This window comes from Triticum aestivum, chromosome 6B (genome assembly GCF_018294505.1).
Source record: "Triticum aestivum cultivar Chinese Spring chromosome 6B, IWGSC CS RefSeq v2.1, whole genome shotgun sequence".
Lineage (NCBI taxonomy): Eukaryota > Viridiplantae > Streptophyta > Magnoliopsida > Poales > Poaceae > Triticum > Triticum aestivum.
In genome coordinates this window covers 497591516-497610064 of record NC_057810.1, presented here as the reverse complement: position 1 = coordinate 497610064, position 18549 = coordinate 497591516, and the positions used below count along the sequence as shown (strand labels likewise).

General features: G+C 48.5%; 1 protein-coding gene across 2 annotated transcripts; it reads right to left on the bottom strand.

Annotated features, from left to right (window-relative positions):
- Positions 1 to 10662: 10662 nt before the first annotated feature.
- Positions 10663 to 13549, bottom strand: LOC123137658 (uncharacterized). Of its 2 annotated transcripts, none has more exons than XM_044557482.1 (7): positions 13196 to 13549; positions 12484 to 13072; positions 12219 to 12347; positions 12064 to 12135; positions 11791 to 11856; positions 11228 to 11266; positions 10663 to 11129 (listed from the first exon to the last, which is right to left on the bottom strand). In XM_044557482.1, the coding sequence occupies exons 1-7, from the start codon at positions 13501 to 13503 to the stop codon at positions 10947 to 10949; spliced, it is 1386 nt and encodes a 461-aa protein (XP_044413417.1). In that variant the 5' UTR covers positions 13504 to 13549; the 3' UTR covers positions 10663 to 10946. The 2 variants fall into 2 exon arrangements, with proteins under 2 accessions (XP_044413417.1, XP_044413418.1); XM_044557483.1 differs by having other exon boundaries at positions 12064 to 12132.
- Positions 13550 to 18549: the final 5000 nt, after the last annotated feature.

Below are 18549 nucleotides of genomic sequence, written 5' to 3'. Positions count from 1 at the left end.
CGAATATTTTTGCAAAACGAAAACTATTTCTGAGAAAAAACATTTTATGAAATTTTGAGAGTTTTTTGAAAATTTGGAGCATTTTTTGAATTTTCTGAACATTTTTTAAAACTAGTGATTTTAAAAAATAGAAACATTTTTTATAAATTCTGAGCTTAGTTTGGCAGTATAGTTTTGAAAAAACGAAAGTATTCTAAAACTGCAGTATTCTGATGTATGGGCTACAAATACTCTGGTTTATAAAAAACATAGTTTTTCCCAGTTTTGTGAAATCCATGGCAGTGTTTGGTTGATATTGTTTTGCTGCAGTTTTTGCTGATAACTACTACATGGCCAAATCAATCAGCATGTGCTAGCTCACCTACACCGAGCAACACTGCCAATCAGCGTGTACTAAGGCCAACTCCACCGCGCGATCTCAAACAGACGATTGTTTTGTCCGGATTCTGTCCTTTTGGGCGGGGGAGGGGTCGTGTCGGGGCCTGTCCTGGGATGCGGTGGCCGTGCGCCCAGCGCACGGTCGCATCCTTTACCCCATCCTGTTCGCGTCTATTTTAAAAAAAAGAGCAACGTTTCAAATGCCAAGCCCAACGGCCTCAGTTCATCACGCACGCCGGCAACAAAGCCAGCGGCCTACACGTCCATCGCCGGCATCAGCCAGCGGCCGGCAACACAGCCAGCCTCCAAAATGAATGGTTGTCATTGCCGGCAACACAACCAGTGGCCGGCAACACAGCCGACCTTCAAAATGAAGGGTTTTCTCGTCGGCACACAGCCAGCGGCCCAGCGGACGGGCGGCACCCATGCCAGCCTCGAAAAAAACGGCCACGGCCGATCGTACGACCTAGTTCAGGCCGTCGGCGTCGAGCATCTCCTTCTGCCTGGCCTCGAACCAGGCCCTCGTCTTCTTGCTCATCTTCGACAAGTCCACGCTCATGATCGCAAGGGCCACCTCCTTCGCTTTGGTGGCAGCATTGGTGGCCTTGATGTCGAGCTGCCTTTGCCTGGCCTTGACGTTGTCGGCCTCGATGTTGAGCTGCCTTTACCGGGCCGCCTCCTCCATGTCGAGCTGCCTCTGCCGGGCCGCCTCCTCCATGTCGATCTTCCTTCTCTTGGCCGCTTCCTCCATCTCAAGCTTCTTCATTTGAAGCTCTAGGTATTCGTTCATTTGCTCGTCCTTGCTTTGCCGCCGCTTCTTCTTGTCCCTCACATCCTTTTGCGACATCATGCCATGCAAAGTGTCATGCAATGCCATGGATGACGCACCACGTATGTCGTCAACCTTAGAGTTGGTCTTGCCCACTAGTAGTAAACCCCCCACTAGTCCCGGTTGGTAAGGCCTTTAGTCCCGGTTTTTGAACCAGGACTAAAGGGTCGTTACTAATGCCTCTCCGCTTTAGTCCCGGTTCTTAAACGAACCGGGACTAAAGGTCGCGGCCACGTGGAGCTCCACCTTTAGTCCCGGTTGGCACCAACCGGGACTAAAGGAAATTTTATGATTTTTTTCTAAATTTTTTGAATTTATTTTTATTTTTTTATTTTCAAATTTCTGAATTATTTTAACCTCTAATCTCTAATCACCACCCCTCATCACTGCTCAATTTATCCTCTAATCTCTAATCACCCCTCATCATTCTTAATCATCTAACTTCCCGAACGGTCACCCATCCTCCCACTCCCCCAGCCTGAGCACGCTTAACTTCCGGGTTCTATTCTCCCTCGTTTCCAAGTCTGCACTTGTTGTTTTGCTGACAATAGTAAGATGTCAATCCTATTAACCCTCAGGAATTTTGCGTGAGCATTTCACTGTTTGAGTTTGAAACTATTGTTTTAAAAAACAATAATTATTTAGTAACACTAATATTTCTTGAATAATTAGTTTGACCATTGTTTGACCACAATTTGACCATAGTTTGACCAGATTTGACCAAAATTCAAAATAACTGAAATAATTATTTAGTAACACTAATATTCTAGAATAATTAGTTTGACCATTGTTTGACCACAGTTTGAAATTTTTTCGATTTTTTCCACTCTAGATCTTAAAAGCCCCATAACTTTTTTTCTGTTAGGCTTTTGAGGATTCTAAAAATGTTTAACGGGGTTCCCCCGGTTAAATTTGGATGTAACTTCTCGAGTAGATGATATTTCATATAAAAAAGATTTTCATCCGAGTCAGTATGCAAAAGTTATGCCCATTTTACTAAATTCTATAGAGATTTTGCAAATAAAGTCGAAATTCACATTTGCAAATTTTCCCAACAACTAGACCACATATCTCATGGGAAACTTTTTTTTTTCATTTTTTTTTTGACATTTTCATCATTTTCTTTTATTTTTTTAAAAACTGAAAAGGCGATCGGGGGGGGGGGGGGGGGTGGTGTGGAGTTTGAAAATGTGACCTTTAGTACCGGTTCGTGCCATGAACCAGTACTAATGCCTCAAACCCCATTAGTACCGGTTGGTGGCTCGAACCGGGACTAAAGGTCTAACCTTTAGTCCCGGTTGGTGCCACGAACCGGTACTAATGGGCATCGCACCCTTTAGTCCCGGTTCGTGGCACCAACCGGGACTAAAAGGTCCAGACAAACCGGGACAAATGGCCCACGTGGCCCCTGGGCGCACGAACCGGGACTAATGCCCCCATTAGTCCCGGTTCTAGATTGAACCGGGACTAATGGGCTAACCCAGGGTGGACCAAAGCCCTCTTTTCTACTAGTGGCCCCTCGGCCTCTTCAACGCCTCGCCATCTCCACCTCCGGCGTACTTGGACGTCTTCAGGCCTCTCTTCCTTTGGAGTTCACGGTATTGGTCCTTGAACTTGAGGAAATTGTTGTTCATAGTCCAACAATGCGTAAGAGTGAACGGCTTGTCATTGTGCCGGGCCTTGAATGCTTTCAAAGATTGAAATGCCTACACCATATGATCAACAACAAGTGAACATGCAAACATGTACTAGGCCGAAGTCTCATGGCCGTAGCAAGGAAAGGGCAAGGAAGGAGAGCATACCATGTCCCCGACGCTGAGACCACTCACGGGCTGTGCTTGAACGCTCTCAAATGCGGCTTGATACTTGTTGCACTCTTGTTGGATGAACAACCATCTCTTTTGAATCGAGCCGATGCCACGGTTGCTTTCAAATTGGTAGGGCTCAAACAACTTCCTTTCATGGAATGTTTTGTGGACTCTCGTCCAAAAAACTATACCCTTTTGTTGCGTGCCGGTCCTTGGATCTTGGCTAATCTCCATCCAAGCTTGGCAAATCAACTTGTCCTCATCTTGTGTGTATGAACCCGTGCGAATGCTCTTCCTCTTCTTTTGTGCTTCCGCTCTTTGTGTCAGCTCGGCGATGAACAATGGCTCGCCACTAATGTCAACGTCATGCTTTCTTCTTCATCACCATCACCTTCGACATAGATGTCATCGTCTTCATGCCACAAGTCACCATCGTCGTAGTCAGCACGGTCGTCGGCCTCTTCATCGGCAATGAACTGGCTGCGGCCATCCTGACTTTGGGTCTACTCGGGGTCATAGACAGGGACGTGCCCACCCTCGTAGATCACTTCCTCCATGAACTGGTCGTAGTAGGGGTCGTCGACCGGTGCCATTGGTGTTGGCATTCCGTCGAACAAGACGCGGGGGACGGCATGGTGCCGGTAAATGGCGACCGTGCTTGCTTTCTTTGCATCTCGACGGACGACCGGCCGCTGCTGCTGGACCCAGGGGTGACGTTGAGGTCGATGACGGCCGAGGGGCGTGGTGTGGACGGCGCGAACATGCCAATATCCGGCGACCCCCGGAAACGGGTCTGGCCGTCGTGCCTTGGCGGAGGAAAGCCGGGCGACAAGGGTGTGGTCCGCGACGTCGACGACTGGCAGTGCGGAGGCCCCTCAAGAGAAACCGGGCGGACGACAAATGCCAACGATGAGAAGGGTGTGCGCTTTGCTGACGATGGCCTCCTTCTCCTCGACCTCGGCCTTGTGCCGCGCGGCCTCAATCGCAGCGCGCTCGGCGGCTTTCTTGGCTGCGGCGACGTCGGTCTTGGCGACCGCCCTCCGGCCCCTCCTCTTCGCGTCCAACTTGGCGATCTCCTCCGGCGTGCACTCCGACCGCGGCTTCCTTGGCGCCTTGCCATTCTTCTTCTTGGCCATTCCGGGCGGGTCGACGGCCAGCCCGCCGGAGTTCGGCTGGGCGTCGGCCATGGACGGGGGAGGGAGTGGGACGGGCGGGACGTGGGAGGGTTTGGGGGGGGGTGGCGCCAAAGGGGCCACAGGGGGGGTTGCTTTGTGTCACCGACATGCGGGCCAGGGGCGGACGAACGCACACGTCCCGCCCGTCCGCGTGCTGTCCGTTTCGCCTCAAAAGCGGCGCAAACTTGGGCCGCGGATGGGTCGAAAACGAACACAAAACGGACAAAAGTCCGTTTGCTCCCACGCGTTGGGCCGCCCGGTTTGTCCGTTTTACCAAACGGACGGGGCCGGACGGATAGGGTCGCGCGGTGGAGTTGGCCTAACGGTGTCAGCCTTCTGTGTATGAGTGTGCGCTCATATGACCAACAATCTATTCCACAGGCTAGCTTGGTTCGAGATGTGCAGCACTGCCAGGAGCCCAGAACTCAGAAAGTAATCGGCAACCAACGAATCGTTTAAAATATACGCATCAGATAGAGGAGTCGGAGGCAGAGATCCGATTTTCTCTCCCCCAACGACTTCTCTTGGCAAGTTTTGGAATCACAAATCAAACTTTCCATGGTTCCTATCTTGGCATGCCTACTGTAGTTGGACGGTCTCCTACAAGTACTTTTAAATTTCTCCCGGATAGGGCTTGGCAGCGTATACATGGTTGGTCTGATAGGCCTTTATCCAGAGCAGGGTTGGAAGTTTTGCTAAAATCAATTATCCAGGCGATTCCGACTTTCATTATGAGCTGTTTTCAGCTTCCGGTGGCCACGTGTGAGAAGTTCCGTCAGATTATCTCAGACCATTGGTGGGGCAGGGAAGATGGGAAGAAGAAGCTGCACTGGCGGTCCTAGAAGTGGCTCACTACGCCAAAATCTCTCGGGGGAATGGGCTTTCGTGATATGACACTTTTTAATCAAGCTATGCTTGGGAAGCAAGGATGGCGCTTACTTACAGAACCAGATTCATTATGTGCTCGGGTTCTCAAAGGAAGATATTTCCCTCATGGAGACTTTTGGAATGCTACAGCTCCTCGGTCCGCATCAGTTACATGGCGAAGCATCCTTTATGGTCGGGAACTTCTGAAGCAAGGGATTTGCTGGAGGATTGGTGATGGTAAAGGCACCCGTATATTGTCTGATTATTGGATCCCTTCGTTTCCTCCTGGCATGGTTAGGACAACCTCACCAATCCCGGAAACAGCCACAGTTCATTGTCTGTTGGACGAAGATACTGGTTCTTGGAACGATCAGACTGTGCAAGCGTTCTTCGAGCCGGACATTGCTGCAGCGATCCTGCAGGTTCCTATCAAAAGGCATGGTGGTTCAGATTTGGCATACTGGCCTATTACCAGGTTAGGGCATTATTCCGTTCGTTCGGCATACAACATGGCTCGGTCGAAAAGCTTCATGGCAAGTATTAGTAGTAATGGTCGTGGCCAATCTTCTAACAGAGCGGCGGAGGAGAAGGACTGGAAATCTGTATGGTCCGTTATTGCTCCTAACAAGATGAAGATCGTCTTATGGCGTCTTGCGCATAACTGTTTGCCTTCCGGGGAACAGCTTTGTAGACGCAATGTTCCTGCTCCTACTGCATGTGCTTTCTGCGGCCGAATAGAGAGTATCGAGCATGCTTTGCTCTTCTGCCATTATGCAAGAAATGTGTGGGATGAAGTGAAGAATTTCTTTCATGTCCAGCTGCGCCGTCGTGAATTCAGGTCTCCAAAACAGTGGCTTTTTGATTTTTTGTCTCGTTGCACAGATCGTGAGGCAACTGTGATGGCTGTATCCATTTGGCACATCTGGGATGCTCGAAATTTGGCTCGAAATACTCCTGAAGTTCCTACTCCGCGAAGTACTGCAAGCAAAATTCGTGGTTATGTTGACATGATATTCGAGCATATTTACAAGCCTGTTCCTGTGAATAGATGTGAGACCATTGCTTCTAGCTATAATTGGTCTCCACCGCCTCCAGGTACGGTTATGTTTTTTTATGATGCGGCTTTATTTCATGACTTCAACAAGTCTGGGGCTGGTGTAGTAGCTCTGGACCATATGGGTCAATGCATCAAGGCATGTACCGAAGTGTTATCTGGTTCTCTCACACCCGAGATAGCCGAAGCTCTGGCTCTTCGCAGAGCAGTTGACATGGCGCGAGAGGACCACCTTTTCCATGTGATCTTTGCCACTGATTGCCTCTCTTTGGTGCAAAGGCTGAAATCCAAAGCCCACGATCGTTCTGTTGTTGGTTCCGTCATTGATGATATCAAGATGGCAACTCTAGGCTTCTCCTCGGTTTCGTTTTTGCATGTTCGTCGGCAATGTAATGTGTTGGCTCATGTTTTAGCTAGGTCTTGTTTTAACTCTTCTGGTCTTTGTGTTTTCAATTCTGCTCCGGAGTGTTTCCAGGAGGCTTTGTATGACTTTGTTTTTTAGTCAATAAAGGGCCGACATTCAAAAAAAAAAACGACTTCTCTTGGCTTGGTTTAGAAAAAAATGGTCGGGCCTCTTTCTAAAATACTGCAAAAAAACTACAGTATTAGAGATACAACAATATCTTAAACTACTGTAACTTTTAAACCAAACACCTCAAAGTATTTTATACTAAAGTTTTTTTTAAAAAACCACAATATTCCTATAAGAACTCCAAAAATACTTTGCTCCCAAACGCACCCTGAACAATAGTTTTAAACAGAAACAAGTTTTGTAGTTCCTGAACATTTTTTGGAACCGCGATTTTTTTTGAAAAGAAAGCATTTCTTGAAATTCCAAAAAATATTTAAAACACGAACAATAGACCATCACGCTTCCGGAGATAGGGATGCCAACTTCTGGATATGGGCTTAGCCAAATTGATTGGCGACGAATTCTAGGCTTCTGAAGGTAAGAACCTAGTCGTCAGATAGGGGAGCAATGAGAACAAGAAGCCTCACTGCGTTGGCAATGTAGCTCATGGTGCGCAAGGTAAACCTCTGGCCCGGAGCATAGATGCCGACGGTGAAAATAGATCCCATATGGATCTGATTACCGGCCTGTGCAAAATGTGCCTGGCACGCCAACTGTCGGTTCGTAATACTAGCAATAGTCCCGACAGGGTGCCGCGTGTAGCCAAAAGGCTAGATGACAGTGCACACGAAACCGTTACCCAGGTTCCAGTCCCTCACGGTGGAGGGTAATACCCTACTCCTACTAGATTGATCATGATGTATATGTCTCGTATGAGGAGGTTTGGCGTACAATGGTGAGATCAGTATGAACACGTAATGTATCGAGACTAGGATTATCATCTAACCATAGGCCGTGTTTATATAGGATACGTGACCTAGGGTTTAAATGGGTTTAGGTTGGCCATGGTTGTTTGGAGATCCTTTGTGATCTCCGGGATTGCTTTTTTGATTGCCAAGTAGATAGAGGCGTCCCGAGGGATCCGTCGGTCGGACAACATGCTTGAGCCGCATCTTTGCTTGATGTGCCGACTTCTAGTCTGCCGGTACCCACGGTACATGACACCATCAGGGTAACTCTAATAAAGTTTTCATATTTGCAACCTTCATAACGCTTATGAAGCACACTTCGTAAGTTTTTGAAGGTTATGGAGTCTTCATAATGTGGCCTCTATATTTCCCCCTGTCTTTTTGTATCTACTCTCCAATTTAGATCAGATAATTCAATTGTTCAACAAATATTATTACAAACAATTAATCCGACTATAAAAAATAATGCAAATTTTTAAAATTAGATTGCAACACATGATCCAATAATTCAAATTGTTCAAGTAAACAAAGAATTTTAAAGAAATATAAACACACTATCTCCCAGCTAGCTACCATCGATACTCAATGATATCTTCACATATTTGATCAAGAGAGGTCTTCAATCTTTTATGACACCTCAAGAAATGCTTCCATGCGTTTTGTGTGGAGGCCTGACACTTGTGCCAGCATTTTCATAGTCGATGGGGCTTGGCATATCCCTCTCATAGTTGATGACCATGTTGTGTAGTATCACACAACATGTCATGATCTTTGGCAAGACATCCTTGTTTCATAAATGAGCAGGACACCAAACAATTGCAAACCTAACCTGTAGCACTCTAAATACTTTCTTAATGTCCTTTCTTACTGCTTCTTGCGGTTTTGCGAAATGCTTATGTTTCCTGGTCATGGGATTAGAAATTATTTTCACAAATGTTGACCAAGATGTATAGACGACATCGACTAGATAGTAGCCTTGGTCATACTGCTAGTAATTCACCCTGTAGTTCTATCCTAGATAGAGCAGTAGCACATGCCATCCTAGCAAACATATGAAATCTCTGCAAGGCAATGATGTCATTGTGTGATCTAGGCAACCCAAAATAGCAATGCCGAATCCGCGAATCCTCAGAAGCAATCAAAATAATTGTAGGATTATGGCAATGCCCAGTGAATTAGCCGTGGCAAGTTGGAAAAATTCTTCCACCTCCAATGCATGCTGTCAACACTCCCAAGCACCCCATGCCGGCCTGTTACTTCATCCATTGTTACAAGCCTCGTAGTTTCCTCAGCGCTGGGTGCTCACAGATACCGATTTTATATACCCTAACTGCAATATCAACGAACACATTTTGGCACTTTATATGATTGTATCTTTAGTCATTCAAAGATACCCATATGTCCTATTTGCACGAGTGGCATGTGCAATCATCTGAAGTGCCACAATCACCTTCTGGAAACAAGAAAACCTAGCAGATCAGGGACATTTCTCCATTACTCGAAGAATGGACTCCATGTCATTGGCAATTTGATGGATTTGTTGTAAGCGTCGCCGAAACAAGTATGCAAGGTAGGCACAACCAGTCACAAAGTAGTTGAGCATGAGAAAATTATTACCGGAGACTATTTCTGTGAAATGAAAAAAGACCCGTCTACGATCTCGCACGCTTCCTCTTCGTTCGGTTGCCACTATCTGTTGAGCAACCATCAACACAATCTCACCGTCTTTGGTGTCTATGACCTCAATCTCAGAGTCGGAGCTCGAAGACGATGATGAATCATCAACAAACTCATCTATCATTGTCTCCATCTACACAAACAGAGAATCCTATGTCATCTACACGAATCTATGAGGCGCTAGACTAGTCTACATGAACACCTTGAGGTCACGCGATGGAAGGGGTGGTGCGGCCGGACGCCAGGAAGCAGGCGCGGGGCTGCGGTGAAGCGTGTGGGAGGTCCGAAAATGGCTCAACAGATGTGAGTGAGGCCAAATCACGGTGGTCCGGGAGGCAAAGATGGCGCCAAACAACGACGACGTGAAGATGTGAACGATGGCGGAAGGGGGCACGTGCTGAAATGTCCGTGGCATCAAGATTGGGTTGATTGATGGAGGGAGTGCTATATCGTCTCACCCAACCCAAATATGGAGGCTTGTGGGCTCGACTTGGTGTAGCCTTAAAAAAACATGGCAACAGAGGTCACACGATGGATGGGGTGGTGCGGCCGAACGACAGGAAGCAAGCGCGGAGCTGCGGTGAAGCGTGGGAGGTCTGGAAACAACTTAGCGGATGCGAGTGAGGCCAAATCACGGTGGTCCGGGAGGCGGAAGTGGCACCAAACAACGGCGGCGTGGAGATGTGGACGATGGTTGAAGGGGGCACATCCCGAAATGTCTGTGGCATCAAGATTTGGTTGATTGATGGAGGGAGTGCCATATCGTCTCGCCCAACCTTCAAATATGAAGGCTTGCGGGCTCGACTTGGTGCAGTCTAAAAAAATGGCGACAGAGTGCGGGATGGCAATTCTGCTGGACACTTTTTTTTGTGGCTAAAATCAACATATACGAACGGTTATTACAATGATATAGCCCATGATGATACTCCGCAAGAGTTGCTCTACACGTAATGAGAGGCGCATGGTGCTACCCTAGCTGCACACGCGCTTTTGAATCGACTGTAAAAGAATGCCGTGTTGAGAGACACAACCACGTGGTCCGAAGATGAAATGTGTTTTGAGGAAGACTGAATTATTTCATCTTTTTGAAAAGGCAATGCTAATAAAGCCTAATTAGGAGAAACTATACCCATCTCCCTGTCTCGTGTCGTTGGACGTGGCCCCTAGTAAAGCTTTGGTAGCCTCGTCTCCCGCCCATCGATCGGAAAGAGATGAATAGACAGCTGACACACGAGCGGTTTGAGGCGCACCGGTCCGATATGCTTGTCGCTGGACGCCTGCGCAGCAGCGGAGGACCGCGGGACGTGGACGGACGGCTGACGGCGAGAGGAATTCCACGGCTGCCGCGACGCATTGCGGGTCCTATATCCAACCTAGGTCGGCCGGCCCCCGCGTGCTGCGCCGTGTCCTCGCTTTCAATCGGGTGGCACTACTGCCCCACGCACTTCGGTCGTACCCATTAGTTCCGACGTCGGCTGGTTCTCCTCCGTTCCGCCGCCCACCGCCCTCGCCTCAAAGATGCTCGGATGTACATTACTTAAGAGATCTTGAGAGTTGAGACATATCTACTGATAATTTTATATCATGCGCAACATTACTGTATTAGTAGCTACAAATGTGAGCAACTCATACCATGTCTGTAAGAGAGCGGTTGTTACTCGTTACAGATCAACAAACATAATTAGAAGCGCAAAGCGAACGAATTATAACCTAGGCAATACAGGCACCACAAAGCAGACTGATCATCAGCCGGCGTAGTAGCACATCCTACATAATTTGGAACGATCAAATCTCCGTCGATCGGGCAGGCACGGCTTTTGCAGCTAGCGCAGGCTCCATCACCGGTAGAGGCAGCCCCTGTACGCCGGCGTCCAGTAGTCCATGGCGTTGCCGTCCCGGTACACCTCGGGGGTCCACGAGACAGGGACCAAGCAAAGCCCTCTCTCCCTCAGGTCATGCTCCCCCTCCCCCTTGCTCGCCTCCGCACGATCTCCCCATGGAAGAAGGTTGTTGCAGTTACCCTGAAACAGCGACGGCCGCCACCGACGATGATTAGTTACGTGCTCGTAATTCGGATTATGTTTTGCAAAGGAAGGGATTTTGCAGCACTAGTTCGTACCTTGCTCCTGCTCGCGTTCGTGTACGGCTCGCTCAGCAGCTGGGCAAACAAAGCAGGAGAGGCGGGCTAATCAGCATAGCTGGGACTCAGAAAGGTCCACTACTCTCTCTGTGATGGGATGGCGACATGTGTGTGTGCGTGCACTGTCTTTATCTCATGTTTCTGGTGGAGTGTGAGGCAGGACAAGTTGAGACATTCTTTATGTGGTCTCTCGGGTATATTTATGCATGACTAGGAAGTGCACCGATAAAGGGACGCGCAACAAGTCAATATCATATGTGAAGTGGAACCAGCTAAACAGTCATTGCAACGATTCATTGCATCTCGGAAGATACCACGGATCGTGTTTCGTGTGTGCGTATACGTTTCTCGTCTGGACTACACTTTCTTTTTACTAGGAATGTCGGGGTGGGGGTGCAGGAATCTTATGCTTTCCCGGAAGCTTTTGTGGCCCTAGGTCAAATTATACACGGAGAGCATATGCATACATGAATTGAGGGATTTTTGAAAGAATGGCATGTAGAGAATTAATTCGATCTGCAATATGGTTTTAGTAATTATACCTGTACTTGCTCGTGCAGAAACTTGATATACTTGATCGTTTCAAACAGCACCGATGCTGTGTCTGTCTGCTCATATGTGAAGTTGGAAAGGAAGAGTTAGACTAGAACGTTACCCTCCCTCCTATCCATAATAATTGTCATTGAAATGGATGTATCTAGACGTATTTCAATGCTAGATACATCCATTAGCGACAACTAATATGGATCGAAGGGAATAGCAGTTTCAGAATTGGTGACATCTGAAATAAAAACTTTGTTTATGTCTGTACCTACCTTCCCAAACGGCGAAACGATTTGCTGCAGTGCTGTGATCTTCTCCCCCAGCTTCACTTTAGGAACTGGTTGCTGCATTCGGTAGCCCAATGAGCACCTCAGAGATGCTAACTGAATGGTCTGCTATAAAACATTTAAATTGTTTTTGCTGTTACCTTAGGAGGTGATGCTGTGGATGCCTCCTGCTTGGACTTCTTGACAGTGCTTTCCCGCCTTTCCTCGGATGTTCGCTTCTTACGATCAGTCGCCGCCGGCGGTCCACTGCTGCTGCTACTACTCCTAGCCTGAACCCACAATACACATCCAAGTACCAAATTACGTATAGTTCATGAACAGCTGTCACTGATTAGTGTACTACTAGCTAATTGTACCATTGGCAAGTCACTGTATCAAATGCTATGGATGTGCAAGCATACTTACGGGCACGATCTCTTGCTCTTGTCTGCTTCTGTCTGGCCTGTCGGCGGATCTCATGTACGGTGGCACCAACGTCGATTCCTTGGTTGTTTTGTAGCCGCCGAGAGAGCCAAAATCCGGCAGACTCCTCAAGCTAAAAGGGCTCGCAGGCTCCATTGCTCGGCCGTCCTGGCAAATCTTGTCAAGTGCTCCCAAGCCTGAATAGTCCAGGCTAGCGTGCATGGCGGCACTAGTGCGAGTACTTATGTGCTGCAGAAAGGAGGCCATGGGGTTCCCATGTTCTTGCTGCTGGTGGTTGATGCCTTCCTTCCTCTGATGGTGGTGGTCGTTAGCGTAGGATGGCATGCCGCTCATCATGTTCATCCCCTGGGCCTCGAGCGCGGCATTAGAACCGCTCCCCATGAACAACGGCGAGGCGGCAACCTCGTACTTGATCGGAGAAACGTTGGTGCCTGCCTCGAACCGTGCCGCCAGGGCGGCTGGTGCTGCAGCATAACGGCCGGCCGGGACGTCCTCGAACATCTCCTGTGTCACGTTCTTCGATGCGAGCAGGTCCAGGAAGTTTTCCCTGTAGCCGGTGTTGTCGTTGCTTCTGTAAACAGAAAACATATTTGACTTGCGACGACCATGGATCCACAATCCACATCAAGCATTCAATCGAATTACCGGGAGTTATTAGGACTTAGGGCATGCATGCATCTAATTAAGCACTCACAGTTCGTCGTGGCTCCAGGCCTGGCCGTGGACGTGCTCGCCGACCGGCAGCCTCATGTCGGCCGCGCCTGCCACCGAGTCGGCGGCGAAGGTCGAGCTGTCGAGGAGAGCCGCGGTGGACGGCCCGGTGTAGGGGCTCCAGGAGGGGGAAGGCTGCAAGGCCGCATGCGCCTGGTGATACTCCCACATGGTGGCGGCCGGCGAAGCTGCGGAGGAGGTGCTTGCTGCCAGGTCCGGAAGGTCGGTTGCGTCCTGCTGCTGGCGGGGCATGAAATACTGGAGGTGCACCTCGCCTGCCTGCAGATGCATAGCATGCGTGGATCGAACAAGGTGCAGTGGACTAAGCGGAGTGGACCAAAGTTGCTGTGGGGGCCTATTTGTAGCCGCAGGCGCTTGGAAGTTTTTCCGGCGAGGTTTTTGAGGAGGATATGCTCACGTTGCCATGACGAAAGCATGCGGGAAGACATCATTGAGAATTTTGTCTCTTTTCTTTTTCTTAAATATTACTGTATGCATGCGCGCGGATCGGAGTAGCCATGCTTTAAAAGTTTCAGTAAGAAGACTGTCATCAGACAGACAACTAGTAGTATGATTCTGCGCCTTTTAAGAACTGTTTATGCAAATCTTGGTGAAGCAAGGGTTAGCTACGTGTAGCTAGGCGTTAGATAATCCTACGGAACTTTGAAGTTTCTTGCAGTTTAGCTTCTTCAAAAAGGTGAAGTACCAACCAGTATCAAGTGCTGCATTTCATTCATTTAAAAACTCGCTAGAGCCTAGAGGTTTCTCACTTTATCGTCTCACCAACCCATTTAAGTGCTCGACGGCTATCAAATTCGTTTATTTATGGAAAAAATGCTTTTTAGGTAAACCGTAGGTAAATTATCCATTGCAAAATCTATCTATCAATTACATATATACTGGAGCGAAGGAGACTACGGTCGATGATAAGGGACGACGGTTGTCCAAGGGACCGGGGTCCGGGTCTTCGACGACCGAGGATGGGGCGGTTCCACCATCCTCGGTGCCTATGACGACTCTGAGATTTGGGGCCTTCGAGCCTGCTTCTGCACCACCAAGGTTGTGGAGTGATCGAGTGGATTCAGATGAGGCTATTGAGCTCGCGTTACCTGCTTTGGTTTTTGAGGATGCTGTGAGTCCCGTTCCTCGGGCTTCGTCGGTCTCGGTCAGGGGAGAGGAGGAGGTGCGTAGGCAGGCGGCCACTACCTCACGTGCGCAGCACAATGTCTCTCCTCAGGTACTGGTTCCGGTGTTGGAGGCTTTGTCTTCAGGAGGAATCCCGGGGAAAGCGGCCTCGGTTCTCTCCTCTCCTGTCGAGGCGCAGGTGCTGCAGGGGGCACTTCAGCCTTCTTTGGGGGACTCAGGGCAGGTGGCACCCGTGTCCTTCTATCCGTCGGTGCTGGACGAGGCCTCGGCGGTGGCGGTCTTACCTTTGGGAGGGGGCCCGATGCAGGTGGGCTCGGATCCCCCTTCTCCCGCCGCTTCGTCTGCTCTACAGGTCGCGGCATCGCCATCGAGAGGGGGCTCGGGCCAGGAGGCCTCGGGGCCCTACTCTATTGGGGCGCCTATGGTGGCCGCCCCTCCGGTGCTGGGGGGGGGGGAGTTCGGGCAGGTAGCCCATGCACTTCCTTCCCCCGGTGCACTGCCGTCTCCGCTCTGTGGGGCGCGTCCGACTTCTCTGGCGCTGGCGAGGGCCTCACCGCGTACTGGCATTGACGCTGGGGCATCCGTGGAGGCTGACCAGCTTCGTGTTCGGGGTGAGGCAGGAGGCCACACCTCGAGCAGGATTTCTCGGGAGGAGGTCATTGCGTTTGGAGGGATTCCGGATCCGATTTCTGAGGGACGACGGTTGAGCTGCCGTCTCCAGAATCATCCGTAGGTGGACGACATTCAGCAGCGGTGCGCCATGAGGGCGGCCAAGCTTCGTGACGTTGAGGTCACTACTGGTATGTCGGTCAATACCTCTAATTCCATTTTGCATTTTTCTAATGATGAGATTGTTGATAATGCAAATCAGTTAGGAGTTTCACTAGGTAGTAATGCTACTGAAATTTCAAATTCTGTTAATGATCTCCTGGATTTAGAGGCTGAGCGGGCTTTAGAGATGATTCGCAACTTAGCAGCGGTTAAGCCCATGAGTGATTCAGAGTTTGATGCGTTGGGGGTCAGGGTGCTCAATAATTTTTGTGCAGATCTTATTCCTCCCATGCCTAAGTCAGAGGAGGAGGATGATACATCTGTGATTGATGTGGCGAGACTTGCTGAGACTGGTTGTGAGGACCGGTTGCAGAGTCAGAATATCACTAAACGCAAGTGGAAGCGGAAGGTTTACCCGGTGTCCGCGGTGCGTAGGAGTGCTAGGATCCGAACGGCTAAAAAATTCCATGATGAATTATGAAAGGAATCTTTTGAAATAGTAGAGGTCTGAAAGACTTGGATAAAAGAAGGTTTCTTGCGGAGGCGTCTCTCGAGCATAGATTAGATTTTATCGCTTTATCGGAAACTGGTAGAGATAATTTTGCGCCATAATTTCTAAATACCTTGTCAGGAGGTATTGATTTTGACTAGCACTATTTGCCACCGAGAGGGAGATCAGGTGGGATCTTACTCGGAGTTCGATGCAATTCGCTCGAGGTTCGAAGTGTGGTTATGGAGATTTTGCAGTCAAGTTTCGGGTGCGGTCGAAGGCCGATGGGTTCAATTGGGCTTTGGTGGCGGTATATGGTGCCGCACCGCCCGAACATAAGCCTGCGTTCTTGGATGATCTGGTTAGGATTTGTGGCTCTGAACAACTCCCTATCCTGGTGGGGGTGATTTTAACATCATTAGAAGGCGTGAGGAGAAGAACAATGGTAACTTTGACGGCAGATGGTCATTCATGTTTAATACTATCATTGAAAGCTTGGATCTAAGAGAGATTGAGCTTTCAGGAAGAAAATTCACTTGGGCTAACGCGATGCCAAATCCAACGTTTGAAAAGTTGGATCGCATGTTGGCTAGCGTCGAATGGGAACAAAAGTTTCCCTTTGTAACTATTCAGGCTCTTTCCCGTGGAATTTCTGACCACACGCCGTTATTTGTTGACTCGGGTGAGGCCACCCACTTGGGAAATTAAAATTCGTTCTCTTTTGAGCTTGCTTGGTTTGAGCGAGAAGGCTTCTTTGATCTCGTAGCCAGAGAGTGGGCTAAGGATTCCGGAGGTAAGACTGCGCTTGAGCGCTGGCAGAATAAGATCAGGCATTTGAGAAGTTTTCTGCGTAGGTGGGCTAAGCATCTTAGTGGGATCTATAAGGTCGAAAAGGAACGGCTCCTTAACCTTATTCAGTCCTTAGATGTAAAAGCAGAAACCACAGTTCTTCCAACCTCGAAGCTTCATGCCAAGTTTGATGCGGAGATGAGGCTGAAAGAGCTTCTTCGAGAGGAGGAATTGAAGTGGGCGTTGCGGGCCAAGGTCCGGCGAGTAGTCTAGGGGGACGCGAATACTCAGTTCTTTCACATGTTCGCTAATGGTAAACACAGAAAGAAGATGATCTTCCAGCTTGAACAAGATGAAGGAACAATTTTAGGACAGGAAAACCTAAAATTATACATTACCGAGTATTACAAGCAGCTGTTTGGACCCCCAGAGGATAACTATGTGTATTTTGATGAGTCCAGGATTGAGGATGTTCCTCAACTAAAAGCAGTGGAGAACGATATTTTGGCGGCTCCGTTCACTGAGAAAGAAGTTTTCGAGGCTATATCACAAATGGAAAATAATAAGGCTCCCGACCCGGATGGATTTCCGGCTGAGTTTTATAAGAAGTGCTGGCACATCATTAAGGGGGATCTGTTGCCCTTGTTCAATGATCTCTTCTCTGGGCAGCTTCAACTTTTCCAACTGAATTTTGGAATGATAACCCTTCTTCCTAAGAAAACAGAGGCTGTGAGAATTGAGCAATTTAGGACAATCTGTCTTCTTAATGTTAGTTTCAAAATTTTCACCAAGGTCGGGACTAATAGGCTCACACAGATCGCGCATGCCATGGTGCAGCCTACCCAAACTGCTTTCATGCCGGACAGGAACATCCTTGAAGGGGTTGTGGTACTTCATGAAACGCTCCATGAGATCCACACGAAAAAGCTAGACGGAGTTGTTTTCAAGGTGGATTTTGAGAAAGCGTACGACAAAGTCTAATGGCCTTTCCTTCAGCAGGCCTTACGCATGAAGGGTTTTGATGAAGCTTGGCGACGCCAGGTAGAATCCTTCACGCAAAAAGGGAGTGTTGGAATTAAAGTGAATGATGACATTGGTCATTATTTCCAGACACACAAGGGCATGAGACAAGGTGATCCAATGTCTCCTATTTTGTTCAACATTGTGGTTGACATGTTGGAAATTCTGATTGGAAGGGCAAAGGAGGCTGGTCAGGTGGGTGGATTGGTGCCTCATCTAGTTGATGGAGGTGTATCCATCCTGCAGTACGCTGATGATACAATCATCTTTATGGAGCACGACTTGGCGAAAGCGAGAAATATGGAGCTGGTGTTATGCTTATTTGAACAATTGACCGGACTGAAGATCAATTTTCATAAAAGCGAGTTGTTCTTTTTTGGTAGAGCCAATGAGGAACAAGAGGCTTATAGGCAATTGTTTAGATGCGAATTGGGGGCGTTACCTTTCACTTACTTAGGTATACCCATTCACCATCGTAAGCTGACAAACAGAGAATGTAAGAGCATCGAAGACCGGTTTGAGAAGAAACTTAGCTGCTGGAAGGGCAAGCTCATGTCTTATGGAGGCCGACTGATCCTTATTAATTCGGTGCTCACGAGTATGCCTATGTTTCTATTATCTTTTTTCGAGGTCCCAGTTGGTGTTAGGAAAAGGCTGGACTTCTATCGACGCCGGTTCTTCTGCCAGAGTGATGAAACAAAGAGAAAATACCGATTAGCTAAATGGGATATCATCTATAGACCAAAGGACTAGGGGGGCCTTGGTATTGAGAACCTTGAAGTCAAAAATAGATATCTTCTCAGCAAGTGGCTGTATAAACTTTCAGTTGAAACTGAGGCCACGTGGGTGCAGATTCTTCGTAGTAAGTATCTGCAGTCCAAGACGTTGTCCCAGGCTACAGTGAGACCGACAGACTCGCCGTTTTGGAAGGGGCTTATGAGAGTCAAAGCTACCTTCTTTAATAGAACTAAGTTTACAGTCGGTAATGGTAACACCACTCGCTTCTGGGAGGATACTTGGCTTGGTGAAACGCCATTGATGCTTCAGTATCCGTCCCTGTATCGTATTGCTCAATGATGTGATGCTCTTGTTGCCACGATTTTGCAGTCCATTCCCCTTAA